The 19,038-nt window shown below is 42.9% G+C and overlaps 1 protein-coding gene across 4 annotated transcripts; it reads left to right on the top strand.

Moving 5' to 3' along the window:
• The first annotated feature begins 2,427 nt into the window (after window positions 1-2,427).
• Window positions 2,428-15,522, top strand: LOC309871152 (cystatin-13-like). 4 transcript variants are annotated; one of them, XM_082743835.1, is made up of 4 exons: window positions 2,428-2,571; window positions 4,924-5,263; window positions 9,867-9,980; window positions 15,301-15,522. In XM_082743835.1, the coding sequence occupies exons 2-4, from the start codon at window positions 5,036-5,038 to the stop codon at window positions 15,382-15,384; spliced, it is 426 nt and encodes a 141-aa protein (XP_082599961.1). In that variant the 5' UTR covers window positions 2,428-2,571; window positions 4,924-5,035; the 3' UTR covers window positions 15,385-15,522. The 4 variants fall into 4 exon arrangements, with proteins under 4 accessions (XP_082599961.1, XP_082599960.1, XP_082599959.1 ...); XM_082743834.1 differs by having other exon boundaries at window positions 4,921-5,263; XM_082743833.1 differs by having other exon boundaries at window positions 2,428-2,631.
• Window positions 15,523-19,038: the final 3,516 nt, after the last annotated feature.

The following is a 19,038-nucleotide window of genomic DNA, read 5'->3' as shown; positions in this document are numbered from 1 at the left end:
AAAAGTCCTGATTTTGTACTCCGTAGCTCCGCCGCTTGCCGGGAGCCGGCCCTTCCCCCCGGGGTCTATCTTCCCATCGCTTTGGATTCACTTCTCCGCCAGTCCTACCTTTCAGAAAATGGTTGATTTTCTGTTTCTAGAATTGCTGTTCTTTTTCTCCTTGATCTCCTATTGGATTTGGATTTGTAGGTGTTTGCAATCTTTAGATAAGCTATCTAGCTGATCTCCTGCTACCTGAAGTAGTCTCAGCCTGCTACTTCTCTGTCATCTTGACTCCCTCCGGGAATTAGATTTTAATACAGCTATTTAAAAGGCCCTCTACACATGAGCCACAAGCCCAGGTACATCCTAGCTGCTCTCTGAATCCAGGGGACACCCTGGGTGATAAGTACCCCACTGGGCCCTTCTTGAAATCCTGATGCCTGCAGTCATGAGTGAAAAGAAAGACTTTTGGGGTGGTAATAGCTTCTGGAGCAATCGTTATCTGTTGTTTCTGTGACCCCAAAGTAGATAGAGTGTGATTGGTTGGGAGGAGAAGATTTTGGATGGAGGAGTGGAGGCCCTTGGTCTCTAGCTTCATGGAGCCTTTCACCTGTGTGTCCACACCCATCACAGCATTCAGCAACTCCCCCACTCCCTTTTATTTCCCAGGACCATCTTCTTTAGAAGATGTGGTGTCAAAAGTGGGCTCCTGTCCAGACCTATGGAATTCACATTGAAGGGTGTGAGTATCTCTCTGTTTTACACTGTACAATTTCCTCTGGACACCAGGACCAGGTAGAAGGTGGATCAACAGGGGCAGCGAGAGAGAACTCTCACCATAGGCCTGTTGTTTTCCAACAACTGATGTGTGGCCAAGAGGGGTAATGGATTCATTTTGGATGTGCTGTCTGCTCAAATTCCTGACTCACTTTGAGCCAAGACAATGGAGGAACTTGTCTTTTTCTTTTGAATTTTTTTTTATTACTATGTTCAGTTAGCCAGTGTATAGGGCATCATTGATTTTTGATGTAGTGTTCGATGATTCATTAGTTACATATAACACCAGTGCTCATCACAACATGTGCCCTCCTTAATACCCATCACCCTGTTATCCCATCCCATCCCTTTTCTGTAACCCTCAGTTTGTTTCCTGGAGTCCAGAGTCTCTCATGGTTTATCTTTCTCTCTTTTGGATTTTATTTTATTTTTTTAAAGACTTTATTTATTTATTTGACACACAGAGATCACAAGCAGGCAGAAAAATAGGCAGAGAGAGAGGGGGAAGCAGGATTCCTGCTGAACAGAGAGCCTGATGCAGGTCTCGATCCCAGGACCCTGAGAGCATGACCTGAGCCGAAGGCAGAGGCCTAACCCTCTGAGCCACCTGGGTGCCCTCTTTTTTGGATTTTAAAGAACTTTTTCCACAACAGAGAATTGAGTACTCTACCAAACACCAAATATCTTCCAAATAAATTATTCTGTGTTTTCATTCAATTCTTGACTTTGCCTGGATGTGCACATGTGTGTGTGCAACAAAATGTGTGGCCAAATTAGTTATTTTTTTCCATTTTGGTGTCTGTGTTTTACACCTGTTTAGAAGGTGTTCCTCAGCCTGAGCACACAATTTTGTCTCAAACATCTGAGCCTTCAGCCAGGCAACTCTCAGGTTTCACAGGCCCAAGAGTTTGTCTTCTTGTTTGGAGTTTTACCTTATGGCTCTCAGGGATGATCCTCTTCATGTTGATCTATAATTTACTCTGGAAAGACAAATATTAATCCCCAGGTTTCTGAGTTCCTGGGAGCTCCCTGTCACAGCCAGGTTCTCTGCAGAGAGGGATGGAGCCTGCTCCTTAGTGGAGCTTGGCTTGGGGCCTGAGAACTACCACCAAGCGAGGGAACCCTCACAGGGGGAGGGAGGCAGAATTGTGAATATTTATCTGGGACAAGGTTAACAATGGGGGGGGCATATTGTTAGTAGGTCTGTGGGGATCTACTCATTCATTCATCCCACAGAGGTATGTTATGCCAGGACTGCCACTGTCAAATGATGCCTTCTGCTTGGTGTTTCTGTGGGAAATCCCTGCCAGCCATAGGCACCACCTCTCCAAGTGCTTCTCAGTCCTAGATTCCCTGAGCCTGGCAGTTTGGTGCCTCATCCTGCTTCTAGGACTACAGAGTCACATAACAGAATGCCAACAGAAACTAGGTAGTTTCATTTCCTAAAGGTTCAGTCCTAAGCCCAGGAATTTAGAAAGCCAGGAGGTATGAAACACACGAGATTTCTACATTAGGGCAGAAGCTGCTGGTCTTGCTGAGCCTGTGGGGCTCTGAGAGCTGAGGGACCTGTCAGATGTGCCCACACTTGAGCAGCATCAGCAACCCAGCCTGGGCTTACCTCACAAAGGGGCCACAGATATGATCACCTGGCCAGAGAGTATAGCCAGAGGGCAGAAAGACCCCTGACTCAGGCCTGACTAACACCCTGACCAGGTGCAGGGACATGAACTGACCGTGCTGGGCAGAGAGTGGCCCACGAGTGGAGCTGGTCACAGCTCAAGTCCTCAGGAAGGAGAAAGATACCTCCTTTGGGTAAGGACAGCCAGGCCACATCTCACCAAGCAGGAGTGTTGTGAAGAGCTTGGTTCTGACGTGCATTTGGGGTGTAGCTGTGCCAGGTGGGGAGGGATTATAATGCCAAGGTGGCCTCCAAGGGTGCCCTGGGCAACACATTCAGACATCATGGAGCAGAAGGTCTTACAGGCCAAAGTTAGCTGCTCTACTAAATCCTATGTGTATCAAGTCGGTGCAAACCATCAAACCATCAGGTGAGAGGCTAGATAGGGAAAGGAAGCAAGTTAACATACTTCAGGTATGGAGGCAAGCTGGGGAGAAAAAAAGAGCATGTTGCCCAGACCCTGGGCTTGTCATGCTCTCTGCTGCCTCTGTCTCCATGTTGATGGGGTTATGGGGCCCACAGTGGGGGTTTGAGCAAAGCCTGTGCAGCAGATCAGAAACACGTACTGGCCCTGAGGAGACGCACAGGGAAGTCTGCTTAGCACAGCTGGACATGTTGAGGATTGGGTTGGTGGTTCCTGGGGTGAGGACACGTGGGGCCAGGATGGCATTATTGTTGCGTGGCTAACATAAGACCTTATGAATATTATGTTTTCTGAGTATCTCATGTGTACTTAGTAACTGATGGATATCAGATGTCTCTCGGTTCTGCTGTCACATTCCTTACTCAACTTAGGCATGCTATACTTACCACATGTCTGTAATGAACACAACTTTATGATTCTGCCTTTGTCTCTTTGGGGGAGGAAAAATTTTGTGCCCCCTTCAAGGTCCTTCTAGCTAGACTAAGAATCAAATTGATACACAACAGATTAACAGGAGAAAAATCAAATTTAATTTCATACATATGGGGAATTCACACAGACATGGAAATTCCAAAGACAGTCCGGCAAACTGAGGTATACATGTCATGCTGAACTAAGGAAAAGGACTATGGTATGGGGTTTGGGACTTCAAAGGGGAGGAATGTAAACCTCAAGAAGAAAGAAAAATAATTAATGTTTGTGGGACTCCTGGGTGACTCAGTGGGTTACACCTCTGCCTTCAGCTCGGGGTCATGGTCTTAGGGTCCTGGGATCCAGTCTCGCATCTGACTCTCTGCTCAGCAGGGAGCCTGCTTCTCCCTTTTTCTCTGTCTGCTTTTCAGCTTACTTGTGATCTCTCTCTCTGTCAAATAAATAAATAAAATCTTAGAAAAAAAAAAAAAGAATTGATGTTTGGCAAACAAATGCTTATTGGCCCTATGGAAACAATGGGGTACAGAGAGGACTTTGATCTAACAGTGCTTGCTGTTGTAGGTAGGACCTCTCTACCATACCTTACTGATAGTATAATGTAGTTGTCTGTAGTATAATGTAGTTGTCCAGGAAGTTCTCTTCCTGGAGCAGGTCCTCTACCTAAATTCTTTGTAGGCGGCTGGAGGAGGAGAAAAGCTAAAGAACTTTTCCTGAATCTGCTGGGTTTTGATTATTTTAAATCAAAATAATCTTCATGGCAAAGCGGCTCCTCTTGAGGTGGCCTGCCTTTGGCCCCTTTATCTCTCAGGCTATTTGCTTTTGAATTACATGTACTTAACACAGTAATTGTTGTGCCTCTGTCTCATGAACTACATCTTGATTAACTTTCTATGGCAAATGGAATCTCCCCAACAGCAAATATACATTAAAGCTGTGATCTACAGATACTTATCAGTTATACTGCAATAGGTCTGAAGGTGTGTTTCAGGCAATGAGGTAACTCTGACAGGTAGCCTGAGGCATTTACTTGACCTCTTTGTGAGAACTATTTTCCCTCCTGTGTAAAATGGGCTACTTACTATGTGGCCCCAAGGGAAAAATTAAATTAAATTAAATTAATTAAATTAATTCTAAATTAAAGAAGAGAAACATGTGATATCCTTATTATAGGGTCTGGTAAGACTCAATAATGCTTCACAAACAGATGTCAGTGTGATTGCTACTGAGCCTGACTGGAAATGGGGGAGACAAAGAGGGGCAGTTTTGAAGCCAAAGGCTTCCCTGAGGATTTTCATCCATGCTCCCGAAGAGGAGACAAGATGAGTTTTGAGGTCCATGTTGTCCCTGAGGCAGTGCTTCTGTCCCTGTGCCTTTCTGTGCACTGAGACCTGATATAGACAGGCACCTGCGCTGGATGTGCGGGGGCCTCGCAGGCCAGGAGGCAGGGGTTACTTGGTGGGGAAGGAAAGGAGTGTGAGTGCATTCCTTCCAGAAGAGAACAGCCAAGATGGGAACACGTGCTGAATTGTGATTGCCGATTTCTCACTCCACTTCTCTTTTGGGAAGGAGAGAGAGAGAAGCCCATAGGACACAAAGCTAACAGAAGTTCTCTCTTTTTTACCCCTAGCAGTGTCAGGAAGACTGGGGGGGTGCAGAAGCAGCAGGGCCAGCCCAGCCCATGTCCTGCCCCAGTCCTGGAAGGACAGAAGGAACAAGGCTTATACCCGCTTGGCTGAGGTGCCATGGCCAGACTCTGCCTGAGCCTGCTGCTCCTGGTGGCCACTGTGACCTTTGTGCCCAGAGGTGTCCACACCTGGGGCGGATCGAAGGTGGTGAGGAATTTCCAAGACATCCCGGAAACTTACGTCTATGTGCGGCAGGCACTGTGGCATGCCATGAAAGAGTATAACAAGGCCAGCAAAGACAAGTACACCTTCAAGGTGGTGAAGGTCCTGAAATCCCAGGAACAGGTTGGTGAGCATATTCTCTTTGCTCTTTCTTTCCAAGATGCAGTCATGGAGGGGCCCATTATCCACAAAGGGCACAGACCCCAGGGAGGGGAAAACAGCTGAGAGACACTGTTAGTCAAATATATATTAATTTTATTTTAGGGGTTTTGGGAGGAAAGTTAGTTACACTTTATCCTTTATCATTCTGGGACAAAACATAAAGTAGCCATTAAAATAACTTAAAATTGATTACAATCATATTGGAAAGCATAGAGTCCAAGAAGGGTTGTTGAAGGGGCCAAGTCTGGGAGAATTTGGGCTGTTATCATCAAAATGAGTCAGTATAGTTATGGATTATAACACAGAGAAAAAGCAAAGGAAGTGCAAGTCCAGCTTTTATTTAAAAAAAAAAAAAAAGAAGGGAAGGCTCTTGTTTATAGAAAAAAACCTACCTGTATATGTAAAAGCTTTGTAAGTAGGAAATCATCATGGCAATAACTACTTCAGGCAAACGTCATGAATGAGTCCTGCAACCACTGGGTGGGAGAGTGGTGGGGGACAAACTGATGCAGGGATTCTTTCATTAATTAATTACACCAGGGAAAAGATTGTAAAAACAATCAGGAAATTTGGCAAGAGCCTTGTTTACCAAAATGCTTGTTACCAACACTGGGACAGACTGACATCATGTGCCCCTGATGTGAGGTCATAGAAAGGACACAGCATCATCTGTGCATGGTATTCCCTGTCTAAAATCCACCCTCCATAGGTTATCATGAAGAACAATGAGACAAATCCATATTATGGGGCATTCTGTAACACCTCTTAAAAATATCAGTGTCATGAAAGATAGGGAAAAAAGCAGGGAAACTTCCAGATTAAAGGAGGTGTAAGAAACATGACAACTAAATTCAATATGTGGTCTTGTATTATCTCTGGGATTAAAAAAATTAAAAACCAGTAAAAGATGTGTTTGGGGGAACTGGAATATGGACTGTATCATAGAAGAGGTCATTGTACCAATGTTATATCCCAAGAAAGATGTGGTTTGGGGGGAACTTGGAGAGGGATCAGTAGGTGCACAGAAGGAATGGGGGTTCAACCAGTCAGTCTGGATGGAGTTTAAGGAAGGGAAGAGGGAGGGGCTAATGGGGAATGGGACTACCCGGCAACATTGGAGTGACATGCAGTACACGGACAGTCTTTGTGCTCCTCTTCCTCCTTCACTAGCCCTGTCTCCTCTCCATCCTCTGCCCTCTAACCTTTGTTGTCCATACCTGCAGGTCATCAGGAACCTGCTCAGGTTCCTGTTTTCTTAATAGGGTTAGGAGAGAAAGCTCATTTGACAGCTTCATGTCCCTGTGAGGCTGGGACATTTGGTCCCTTTACCATCCTCCACACTCAATGGGCCTTGGCTCCCTCCTTTTTGTATGTGTGGTCCTGGCTATGTTGTTTGTGTTTCTTGAGTAGTGGACACCTGGGGCCAGGATGTGTGTCACCACTGGTGGCCAAGTTAAATATTAGATAAATTAGTTAAAACTAAAAAGTAGTTAAATTTAAAATAAAGTAAATATCAACTGCCTTGGGAGCTCATTTATATGCAGTGAACTAATTGATAGTGAACTATTCCACTTTCATGGACTTTACTTTATCTACAATTTTTCAGTTTCACAAATAGATGGTTCTGCTTCACTTAATCAAAAGTACACTGAATTCTCATGTCTCAAAACTTATACATCATTTTGTACTGTGTGCTAGTTTTTTCATGAATGAACATTTTATTTCTCAGCTCACTGTAAATACTTGAATGCAGGTAAGAATTCAAAAGAATCAGGTAGAAACAGATTCAAAAAGAGTCTAGAACAGAAGTATTTAAAATTCCTTGACCTTCCATCGACATACCAGTGGAAAACACACTGAAGAAAAAGGTAAGGAAGAATGAAACATCCCCCCAAAATAAAATTAACTCAAAACAAAACAAAAGCAAAAAGAAAAATTCTTGGTGATAATTCAAATTAAACTTAGTAACACACACAGGCTCTATATAAAGAGAGCAGCTATATCTTATTGGTTGATTTAACTTTAAAGTACAAAGATCTATATCAGGAGTTAGACAATTATAGCCTGTAGCCAAGTCTGGCTTGCTGCTTATTTCATATGCCCCATGAACTAGTTATAAGAATAGTTATAAGAAACAAAAAAGGAATATTTCGTGACATGAAAAATTATATAAAATTTAAATTTCCATGTCTATAAATAAAGTTTTATTAGAACATTGCCACCTGCATTTTTTGAGTGCAGTCTAGGACTACTTTTCTGCAGTACTGACATTATTGTGTGTTCTAAGCCTAAAATATTTACTCTCCAGTCCTTAAAGAAAAAGTTTGCAGCTACCTGTTCTTTTTCGTAGTTGACCGAGGCTCTGCTGCAGATTCTGTGCAAGGGGAATGATGGTTAAAAAAAAAGCACTATGGGTCTGATTATATGCTAATTTCTTTCAAGAAATACAATGCAGTGCTATAAATGTATTTTCTCTTCCTTATAATTTTCTTAATATTTTTTTCTTTTCTCTAGCTTAATTTAGTTCAAGAACACAGTATATAATATATATGATACACAAAATATGTGTTAGTTGACTGTTTATGTTATTGGTGAGCCTTCTGGTCAACGGTAGGCTATTAGTAAGTTTTTGAGGAGTCCAAAGTTCCACTTGGTTTTTTGATTGTGCCTGTAAGTCCCACATTGTTCAAGGGTCAACTGTATATACAGTGTACTTTGTGCCAGAACTGGTTGCTTTTCATATGCTCATTCAGATCTTGTAACTCATTATACAGGAACTATTTTCTTCCACTTTAAAGAGAAAATAGCACAGACAGGTTTAGTATTTTGTCCAGGGACACACAGCTAGTACGTAGAAGAGCCAAGATTTAAACCCAGGTTGCCTGTTGTGAATGAACACCTGTTACTGCCTGAGTAATATGGGTGCAGTGCAAGTGGTAGGATATTGCAGCCAGATGAAAGAGGTCATGGAAGGTCAGGAGAATCAGAGACCTGTCTGTGAAGACAGTGAAGGGCTGCCTCAGCAGCCAGGACCCTTATCCTCTTCCCTTTTCTGGGCAATCAGGGAACAAGCTAGGGCTGGTTGTCAGTTGGTGGGTTGTTGAGGATGATTCAGAGCAGTTTGGTTTTATGGTGATTTTAACTTGGAAATATCAGTCAAACATAAAGCAAGGGCTCTCAAATGGGTATAGATTTTGCTAGGCAGGGGATTTGGGGCAATACCTGGAAGGCTTTTTGGTTATCTCAACCGGAGCTTTTTGGTTATCGCTGCTGACACTTAGTGTGCAGAGACCAGGGACGCTGCTAAGTACCCTGCAGTGCTCAGGGCAGCCCCTACCACAAAGACTTACATGTCAATAGTGCTGAGGTTGAGAAACTTGTTATCCAGTCATTAAAAATGTTCTAGGAGTACGTATGAAAGTCACTGAGTTGAAAAATGGAAGCGAAGACCCAATTTCTTGCATTTCCAATCTGACTTGTTATTTCCTGAATGCACCCCCAGAAGCCGTTGGCTGTCCTTACACTTACACACATAACTGAAAAATTTTAAAGTATATATGATATTCAATAAACCATACTTACAATTCTGCCAACCACTACCATTCCATTCAATACCCAGGCAACTTCTCTAGAATGTCCAAAGAGTTTACTGTATTTTCAAAATGATCTCTTACTCTTCTAGGATCAGTTATTGTGTTTAACTTGGTCATTTTCTTTAATACATTCTCTCCCTTAAGTTTTGTAAAATATTACCTTGTTCTCATTTTTAAATAATAAGAGTCTCCATTTGCCATTGTGGTATCTCCATTTCCCCATAGGGCTCTCTGGAACACCAGGGCTGGTGGGGGGCTCTGCATGGGAAAGGAAGAGGCCCTGAAATCAGGGATTTGGGAGGGTGCATCATGTGCAATAGGGTTTAATTGCTAAAATTGCCAAGGAGACTAGAGAAACAGTATCCTCCAAGGAAATTTCAGTTCTGGGATGTCTTGTGTTCTTCTTCCAATATCTATTGATGATGTATGAAGATGTTTATTTTCCAAACTCCAATAAGAAAACCATTACCTTTCCCAGGAAAACATTGTTTGGGAAATAGTTTTCTTGCTTTATCTTGGGGGTAGTCGTCATTATTTAACATTCAATATCATGATAAGAGAGACAGAGGGAGCAAGATTATGGTAAGGACCCCTCCCCCTCTAGTTATCCCCAAATTTCTGACATGGAAAATATAAGAGGAAGAGAAGGAGGTGTACATTCTTTGCGCTAAGCAGTCAATGACATGTTTCTTATCAGAGATGACACTTGGTATCATATATTCACTTATGATATCTAATTTTTATTTTTTAAAAGATTTTATTCATTATTTTGAGAGAGGGGGAGAGAGAATACAAGAGAGGAAGAGGGGCAAAGGGAGAGGGAGATGCAGACTCCCAGCTGAGCAGGGAGCCCAACATGGGGCTTGATACCGGGACCCAAGGATCATGACCTGAGACAAAGGGAGATACTTCACTAACTGAGCTACCCAGGTGCCGCTATGATATGTAATTTTTAAATTACTCTTTGACAGGTCACAGACAGTTTGGACTACTTTCTTGAAGTCAAAATTGCCCGAACAATGTGCAAGAAAATTTCAGGAGAAAATGAAAACTGCTTGTTACAACAGGATCCCCAAATGAAAAAGGTATGGGCTTGGCCAGGTCTGTGTACCAGACAGAGAAAACCGATAGGACCAATTCTGCTTTGATTGGCTAGTTTTCTTCTTCCTCTCCTTCTCCTTCTCCTCCTCCTTCTTCTTCTTTGTGGAAAGACAGTTTTATTATTGTAAATTCCATAGCACTGAAGCATTGTAAAGAAAACTTAGCTTTTTTCAAATTATTATGTTCAGTTAGCCACTGTATAGTACATAATTAGTCCTTGATGCAGTGTTCAGTGATTCATTAGTTAAGTGTAACACCCAGTGCTAATCAAAGCAGGTGTCCTCCTCAATACCATCATTCTGTTCCCCCCTCCCCTACCCTCCTCCCCCTGAAACCCTCAGATTGTTTCTCAGGGTCTGTAGTTTCTCATGGTTCATCTCCCTCTCTGATTTCCATCTCCCCCTTTGGATTTCCATCCCTTTCCTTATGGTCCTCTGTGCTCTTGCTTACATTTCACATATGAGTGAAACCATATGATAATTTTCTTTCTCTGTTTGACCTACTTCACTTAACATAATCCCCACAAGTTCCACCCATGTCGATGCAAATGGTGGGTATTCAACTTTTCTGATGGCTGAATAATATTCCATTGTGTATGTGGACCACATCTTCTGTTGAAGGGCATCTTGGCTCCTTCCCCAGTTTGGCTATTTTGAACATTGCTGCTATGAACATTGGGGTGCATGTGCCCCTTATTTCCACTACATCTGTATCTTTGGGGTAAATATCCAGTAGTGCAATTGTTGGGTCAAGGGCAGCTCTATTCTTAACATCTCAAGGAACCTCCTTCCTGTTTTCCAGGGTGGCTGTACAGGGTTGAAGTCAAAATTGCAACAGGGTTCCCTTTTCTCCACATTCTTTTCAACATTTGTTGTTTCCTGTCTTGTTAATTTTTGCAATTTTAACTGGTGTAAGGTGGTATCAAATTGTGGTTTTGATTTGAATCTCCCTGATGGCTAGTGATGATGAACATTTTTTCATGTGTCTGTTAGCCATTTGTATGTCTTCTTTGGAGAAGTGTCTGTTCATGTCTTCTGCCCACTTCTTGACTGGGTTATTAGTTTTTTAAGTGTTGAGTTTGAGGGTTTCTTTATAAATCTTGAATATCAACCCTTTACTTGTAATATCATTTGCAAATATCTTCTCCCATTCCATGGGCTGCCTCTTAGTTTTGTTGACTGTTTCCTTTGCTGTGCAGAAGCTTTTTATCTTGATGAAGTCCTAAAAGTTCATTTTTGCTTTTGTTTCCCTTGCCTTTGAAGATGTGTCTTGAGGGCACCTGGGTGGCTCAGTGGGTTAAGCCGCTGCCTTCGGCTCAGGTCATGATCTCAGGGTCCTGGGATCAAGTCCCACATCGGGCTTTCTGCTTGGCGGGGAGCCTGCTTCCCTCTCTCTCTCTCTGCCTGCCTCTCCGTCTACTTGTGATTTCTCTCTGTCAAATAAATAAATAAAAATAAAAATCTTTAAAAAAAAAAAAGATGTGTTTTGAAAGAAGTTATGTGGTGGATGTCGAAAAGGTAACTGCCTATATTCTCCTCTAGGATTTTGGTGGATTCCTGCCTCACATTGAAGTTTTTCATCCATTTTGAGTTTATCTTTGTGTATGGTATAAAATGGTCCAGTTTCATTTTTCTCTATACAGCTGCCCAATTTCCTCAGCACCACTTATTGAAGGGACTGTCCCTTTTCCATTGGATATTTTTTTCTGATTTGTCAAAGATTAGTTGACCATAGAGTTGAGGGTTTGTCTTAAACCATATTCTGATCATATTCAGGACCAGGGACAGCCAGGTTCTAGACATAGCACACTGTTTCTGTAAGTTTTTGCTGATATCTTTCTCCTCTGCCAACACACACACGCACATAGACACTTGGTGGCTTAAAGCAACAACTGTTCATTATTTCTCACTGATCTGCAAGCTGAGCTGGATTTTGCTGGACAGATTTGCCTTGGCGATCTTTTCATAGAAGTTACTTCCAGTTTTTCTTTTTCATGGTTGAAGGTACATACACAAGTGTCTCTGTCTTTTGTATTTCCTTCACCTATTTGGTATATACCTAAAGCTGGCATGAAACATGGCTAAGCAAAAATAATGGCAGATTAATGATTCCTTAAAATTGCCCAGACATGTGCAAATAAAATGCATCTTCATATTCTAATGGATAGTAGGCTCCACAGCAGAGCACCAAATGCAAGAGGATGGCTACATCTAGAGAGTAAGCTATTATTTTAAGTTACTAGGACTAGTTTTCAATAAAGTAACATTTAAAAAATTCTAGTAGATACTAAGAATGATATATCAAATACCCATGTGCTTGATTTTATAACTATTGTCATTTTATTTCATTAATTTAAAATGTTTATTTCAACCAGTAAAATATTAAATATGCATTCCACCCCCTCCTTTCTAAGATACACACTCAAGTTGTTGAGAAGTGTTCCTACCCATTAAAAATAAATTAATCCATGTATGCAGAGTTTTGTGTGTTTTTTAAAATGTACAGAAATTTTAGAACTTTCTCTTATTTTCTTTTCCACTCAACAACATGTTTTGAAATTTATGATGTTGGTACAATCTGTTATTGTTTATTTATGTTAAATGGTTTCTTGGGTCACTTAATGTGTATATAAATCAGCTAAATTGGTTTTGTTACTACATATTAAGCTCTTATATGACTGTATTGCATCATTTTTGACCTTCTATCTACTTGTGGTCATCTTAAAATTTCACTTTAACCATAATGCAGCAGTGACAGGATGCATGCTGACCGAGCAGGTTTGGGGCTCTCCTTGAGACACCCCAGGGAGTGGGACCACCATTCAGCCACTTGTGCAGCTTCAGCGCTGGTGGGGCCACCACACATACTTGTAACCTCAGTTTTACTCTCCACAGTGGTAGAACCAGCACACCTTCCTTCAGTGGTGTATATGGTTGTTTATTTTCCCTCAGCACTTGGGGTTAAATCTTAAATATTTTCATTTTGAAGTATGTGAAAGGTGATCTCCCCACCATTTCATTTGGTTGATCTCTGATTTCTAAGGAGTTTGAAATACTTTAATATCCCTAGTAATCACCCAGGTTTTCATCTCTATGCCTTGCTTTTTTTTTTTTTTTTTTTCTCCTGGAACAACCAACTGGAGCGCTCCTTTGAGGAGCCACAGCCAAGCCACTGGAACCACCTGACCTCAACATCTCATGCTTCCTATTTCCTGCCTCTATCTACCCTTGGCCAAACTCAACTTCAAACCAGAGGGTGACTATGGATGTGAGCTATAGAAGTAAGAGGGCAGAAAGCCCATTGAAACAGACTGTAGAGGCTATAGGGTAAGGGTGCCCATTGGTCCAGCCCATTGAAGTCACTGGTCTTTCAAGACACACTAGTTAGTAATAGAAGGAATGCTGACATGGAGAGACACACGGAAAAAAGCCAGCATGGGGGCAGGGGTGGAGGCAACAAGATCAATAGGAGGCTATCAGGAGTCTAATGGAATACCACAAGTGAGAGATGATGTTGGTTAGGATGGTGGAGGTACTCAGTTCTGGATATTTGTGAAAGGCTTGACTGGAATTTGCTGATGGATTGGCCATGGAGAGTAAGTGGAGAAGAGTTGAGGATGACTTCAAGTTTTGTGGGGTTTGGAGGTAGTTCTCTCTCTTGGTTTTCTCTAATGCTCTCATCTTCTACATGGAGCATCTGTAATTCAGTAGACTTTGTCACCTTGATTACATCCACTTCTTATCAAGAGGAGAATCCTTTCTGTCTTGCATTTCAGAGATCCTATAGATTCGACCCCATATGCTTTCTTTAGTTATTTATTTGGATTTAGGAAGGAAGAAAAGGCAAACATTTGAGCTCCTTGGAATCCAAGTTTAAAACTTGATATGATTTTAAATAGTTATTAGATTCATCTCAGGTAGAAAATTTGGAACTTTCAAAAGTATTAAGTCACTTAAAATCAACTATAAATACCATTATGTAAAGTTTACCACTGTCAATACATTGTTATTTATACTAACTTTTCTATATTTTATATTTGTACACTTGTGTTGTTGAAATCATACTCTATACTGTTGCATAACCTAGATTTTCATTTAACAATAAATTTTAAGAATTTCCCAAACTCTAAAATTATATGAGAGCACTATATAGTGAAACTATGATTTCATTTGATTGTGTTCCACATTTTACTTTAGTCCATCCCTCAGAATTGGTTAAGTTTTCCTAACTTTTAGTTATTACGAGCAGTGCTTTAATAAATATTGTTCTTTGTTTCTATTTGTGTGATTATTGTTTCCTTGTGGGCAAAGTTTCTGGACGTTAAATTACTCAATATTTTTTCACTTCTTAAAGATTTTTAATATACATTGTTCACATGTCCTCCAGGATTGATTCTGATAATTGGGTTTTCAATTCCTCTGTTTCCTGATTGTTTCCTTTGGCTGATGCAGAAGTTATGCAATTAGTCTACCCTCTGATAAACCCACTCCCTTCCCTTCCTACTACTGCCAAGAAGCACCTGAACCCATCCCAGACACCCTTCTAGCCAGAATGAATTTCTTGACTGGCCTTAGTTCTCCAATGGCCTGTCTGGATTGCTGGTAGCTTGGTCTTATTTTCTTCCTCAGGCTGATCCCTCTATATTTGTATCTTACACAACTTCAATTCTGTTTGATGTTGCCATTCATGTTTCCACTGATGTAGTGGAGGTATTCTTCATTTACATTTGTATTCTAACTGAATAAAATCTTTAGGAGTGAGAATAGGCATATAAGTGAACTCATCCCACACCAGAAGCCTGAAACCGTGCTCATTCTGCAGGCCCTGGGAAAGAGCTCTATATGTTCCCTCAGTTCCCTGGCTGCAAGTTTTGCTTCTAGTCTCCAGTCCAGAGCTTGCCCTCCCCCACCAAGACATTCAGGAACCTGTACTATTCTTGCCTCTTCTGGTAAGGACTCCCTGGGCCCTCCAGGTGGAGTCTCAGTAGGCTGCAGGGGAGTCAGTGGCTGGATGAGGGCCAGAGCTAGAGATGAGCATTGCTGAGAATAATCAGTTTCTGGGCTCCTACCACTCACAATGACTTCAGATCACAGGTGAATTGGCAGGGGTCCATCCTGGTGAGTGAGACTGACTTCTCTGCCATCCAGTCTCAAGTCTAAGGGCTCCAGGAACTGCAGTGGCATGGCTGGCTCAGGCTGCCTTTAGCCACCCTGAAGCCAAATTCTGGCACCTAGAAATAGAAACTTCTGTTTGTTTTTCATTTTTCTTTCTTACAAACTGATTATTCTTTTTCATCTCTTTTAGATGTTTCTTTGCACCTTTATTGTTGCAACAAAACCTTGGAAATTTGAATTCACTACGCTGAAGAAACAATGTGAAGAGGTCTAATTACCTTCTAGCATATTCCACTGCTTTCACTTCCATTTTAAAGAAGCAAATACGCTTGTAAATCGTTTAAATAAGCTGACCCACTGACTTCACTTTTGTGGCCTTTGTGCTTTTTTGTATGCACTTCAGGGTCTGATACTGAGAACATGATGCCTTTTTACTGTGTTGTCAGCCTCTTCTAGCTGGCCCATTCATTTACTAGCAGGACAATCTGCTACCAGTAGATGGAAGAGAGTGTACACCTGTTTCCAGATCTCATTGAACTCTAAGCACAAATTACTTTTCACTGGCAGCTGTTCTAGAGAACTAACTGGAGGACCCAATCCTTGACTGTTTTGAGCTGTTGAGTTGTTTTGGCAAGATTCTGAGGGTCTAGCTCCCTTGAGAGTGTTCCTTCCCTGGATTTCCACCAAAATCTCCCTACCTGAGACTCCAGGGACGACACAGCCCATTGGCTTAGAAACAATTTTAGACAGCTGGTCCAAATGGAAGATAGTTGGGTCATGTGTGGATCTAGAGTGCACTTTTGGTTTTGAAGTGAAGCAGAAACAATGCAAGGGTGATTGATGGCTCATGGATAGTAAGCTGCTTTGTGCATGAATGAGTGTGTGTGTGTGTGTGTGCGCGTGCGCACAGTGGGATGCATTAGTTAATACTGCGTAACTAATCCTTCTGCCCTTAATGGCTTAAGCAATTTCTATCTCTCATGGTGTGTGTGGGTCAGGGATCTGAAGGAGTCTTGGTGGGGCTGTTCCAGATGTCATTGTCCCTTGAGCTTATACTCAGACATTGACTGCACTGTCTTCATCAGAGGGATAGTTTGGCTCTGGAGAATCCACTTCCCAGGTGGCTCACACTAAAGCCTGCATGTTGGTGTTGGCCATTGACAGGAGATCTCTGTTCTCCATGTAGGCCTTTCCACAGAGCCACTGTGAGCTTGGTATGGCTTCCTCCAGATAGAATGTTCTGAGAGACTAAGATGGAAGCCATACTGCCCTTTGTGACCTACCTTCAGATGTCGCACACCATCACCTCTTCCTTGTGTTATTGGTCCCAATAGCTGTCGTTCAGTGTGGGAGGGGACTCTTTAAGGGTATGATGACCAGGATATGAGGACCAATGGATGCCATCTGTGAGGGTGGCTACCACTGTGTGTGTGTGCACATGTGTATATGTGTGTGTGCATGTATGTGTGCAGAAGTGGGAATAAGATGATGAAGATGGTTAACATGAGCAGAAAGAGGCACTTTCTGAAACTTGGGTATGGAAACTACAGCACTGATGTGCAGGTCAAGGCCAGCCAGCACAGTGTCAACAGTAGCACAGGGACATTCTGTGTGATGGTAAAACTCAGAGGTCACCTGGCTGACAAGTAACCTCTCCCTGTACCTGAGCCACTCTGCTTGAAGGCTTTCTCTTCACCTATGTGAGGTGGCTGGGGTGCTGGGAGGGAATGCCCCAGTCTCTTGACCCTTGGGAGGTAAAACTGAGACATGTCTAGTTTCTGAAATGTGTCCAAGAAGAAGCCCTAATCTCCCAAATTGTTATTCTGCTCACTCTCCTCACTGTTTTCCTGGTATTTTCTACAATCACCTCCGCATAAACCACTTGCACTTGAATTATTGTCTCAAGGTGAGTTTCTGGAGGAAGCAACCTCATGGTGGAGCCCAGGTCTACTATGAAGGGCAGCCTGAAACCATGTGGGGGCATCCCTTGTGGGGGTCAGTCAATAGGACACAATTACATTTTGTCACCTCAGCCAACAACAATGTTCTGGGGAAGGCATGCCAGGCCTCCCTCCTCCATGTGATCATAGAGTTCTAGGGACACAGGCAGAGCAATTCGTATCACATTGTCCCTCCCACCTTGGGATGGGGATCCCTATGCCTGCAGCACCTGTAGCTTTCACTTCTCTGCCCACCACTGCCCTTCAGCTGCCAACCACTGCCAAAGGCTTTGATCTCTTGTTCTGTAGCTGGAGTTGGCCAGCCCCATCTGGTCCCATGAACAGCTGCTAGAGCAGGGCTTTCTCCTTTGAACACTGACAATGTGGTTGCACACCTGGAGGGATCTAACACATTCAGAAACCCTAGGCTGGTTGTTTCCATCGTATTCATAATAGCTACAAGCATCTGGGCCAAACTAAACTTTACTAACTACACCCACCAAAGTCAGCTGTCTAGTATGAGTGGGATATTGCTTTGTGTTTAATTCTCCAAAGCTGTCTGGGCCCTTCTGAGGCACTGAGTTAGTCAGAATGAAAAATCAGTATCAAAACAGTTATATTGACTAATGAGGTTTTTTAAGGTTTTATTTATTAGGAGAGAGAGGGAGAGCACAAGCAGGGAGTAGAAGGAGAGGGAGAAGGAGGGCGTAGAAGGAGAGGGAGCCCAACGGGCTCAATCCCAGGAATCTTTTAAGATCATGACCTGAGCCAAAGACAGATGAGTAACTGCAGATGCTTAACCAACTGAGTCGCCCAGGTGCCCCAGTTTTTTGAGTTTTTATTTGCCCACTGTTGGCAGTGTCATACATGAGCCTGAAGAGGACTGGAATGTGTGGATGTATAGCCTCTGAGGTATCTTCAGTATTGGCCTATTTCCTTCCAAAGTTCAAAGTCTCATTGGGCTTAAGCCTGTAGCTTGGGCCACTTGGGGGACCAGCTGTCTATTAGAAGTTATCCTGCCCCCACCCACTTCTGCAGAAATTGTGCTTTTTAGAAGATACACAGATGACAGAAGCATTGACTTGGTCACTATGTCCTCATTTTCCCTTTGGTCATGAGAAATTTTGAAAAAAATACTCAAAAGTGTAGCTTCTAAGCAAGACGTGCTCCCTTCCTGGGTTACACCAGGGCCAGGGAGAAATCCAGGTCTGCATCCCATGTCAGGTATTAGGATCTGAGGGGAGTTGGAGCATCAGGGACCAGAGTGGTTATCTGGAATGGGGTCATGCTGAGGCTCACACACAGGGCAAGGACTGCAGGCTGCTGAGATAGCTCTCTGCATATGTCATTTTCCATCTCCCACTCCCCCAGGTCCCAGATCCCTTTCTCCTTCCTCTTGCCTCCATAGGAGTAACTTTATTGTTACTTTGTGTTCAGTCCTGAGCCCAGGCTATACCATGACTCTGACACCTTGGGAAAGTTTAGGGAAGTGTCCATTGTCTCCTGATAGATGAAGAAGTGGCCACAGAGGGTTTGATAACCAGCATAGCTCTTTTCCCAGTTGCAGGCCTTGACGTGGAGACTGAGGCTAACAGGTCAGGACTAGGGCAACAGTGTCAACACTAGACTTACATGTTGTGGGAAGAAGGAGCTCTCCTGAGACTGAGCCACTGGCTGGGCCTCTTTTTCTCTCTGGGAACTTGGGCCTGACAAGGCAGCTAACCTTGACTCTAGTAACCCCCTGCCTTTACCTCTGGCTCTGTCAGGGCTTTACCCAGGGTCCTACCTCAGGTGACACTGATGATTCAGAGACCGGCTTCCCTGCTCCTTCAATATACAGACTCCAGGAAAGAAGCAGGTAGGACCACCCCAAGCCACAAGGATAGGCAGGGCAAGGTCCCTGAATCCTACACCTGTTACAAAGCTGGAGCACCTGGAACTTGTACTCACTTTCAGGACTCTGGAGACACAGTGGGGACTGGGACAAA

The sequence above is a fragment of the Mustela nivalis genome (assembly GCF_964662115.1).
Source record: "Mustela nivalis genome assembly, chromosome: 8".
Lineage (NCBI taxonomy): Eukaryota > Metazoa > Chordata > Mammalia > Carnivora > Mustelidae > Mustela > Mustela nivalis.
This window is presented reverse-complemented; position numbering and strand designations above follow the sequence as displayed.

Bases quoted from the DNA above. Each gene is read 5' to 3' on its own strand.
- LOC309871152 (XM_082743835.1), top strand. From the start codon at position 5,036: ATGGCCAGACTCTGCCTGAGCCTGCTGCTCCTGGTGGCCACTGTGACC. The intron at 5,264-9,866 runs GTTGGTGAGCAT...ACTCTTTGACAG, and splicing joins TCCTGAAATCCCAGGAACAG to GTCACAGACAGTTTGGACTA. The intron at 9,981-15,300 runs GTATGGGCTTGG...CATCTCTTTTAG, and splicing joins AGGATCCCCAAATGAAAAAG to ATGTTTCTTTGCACCTTTAT.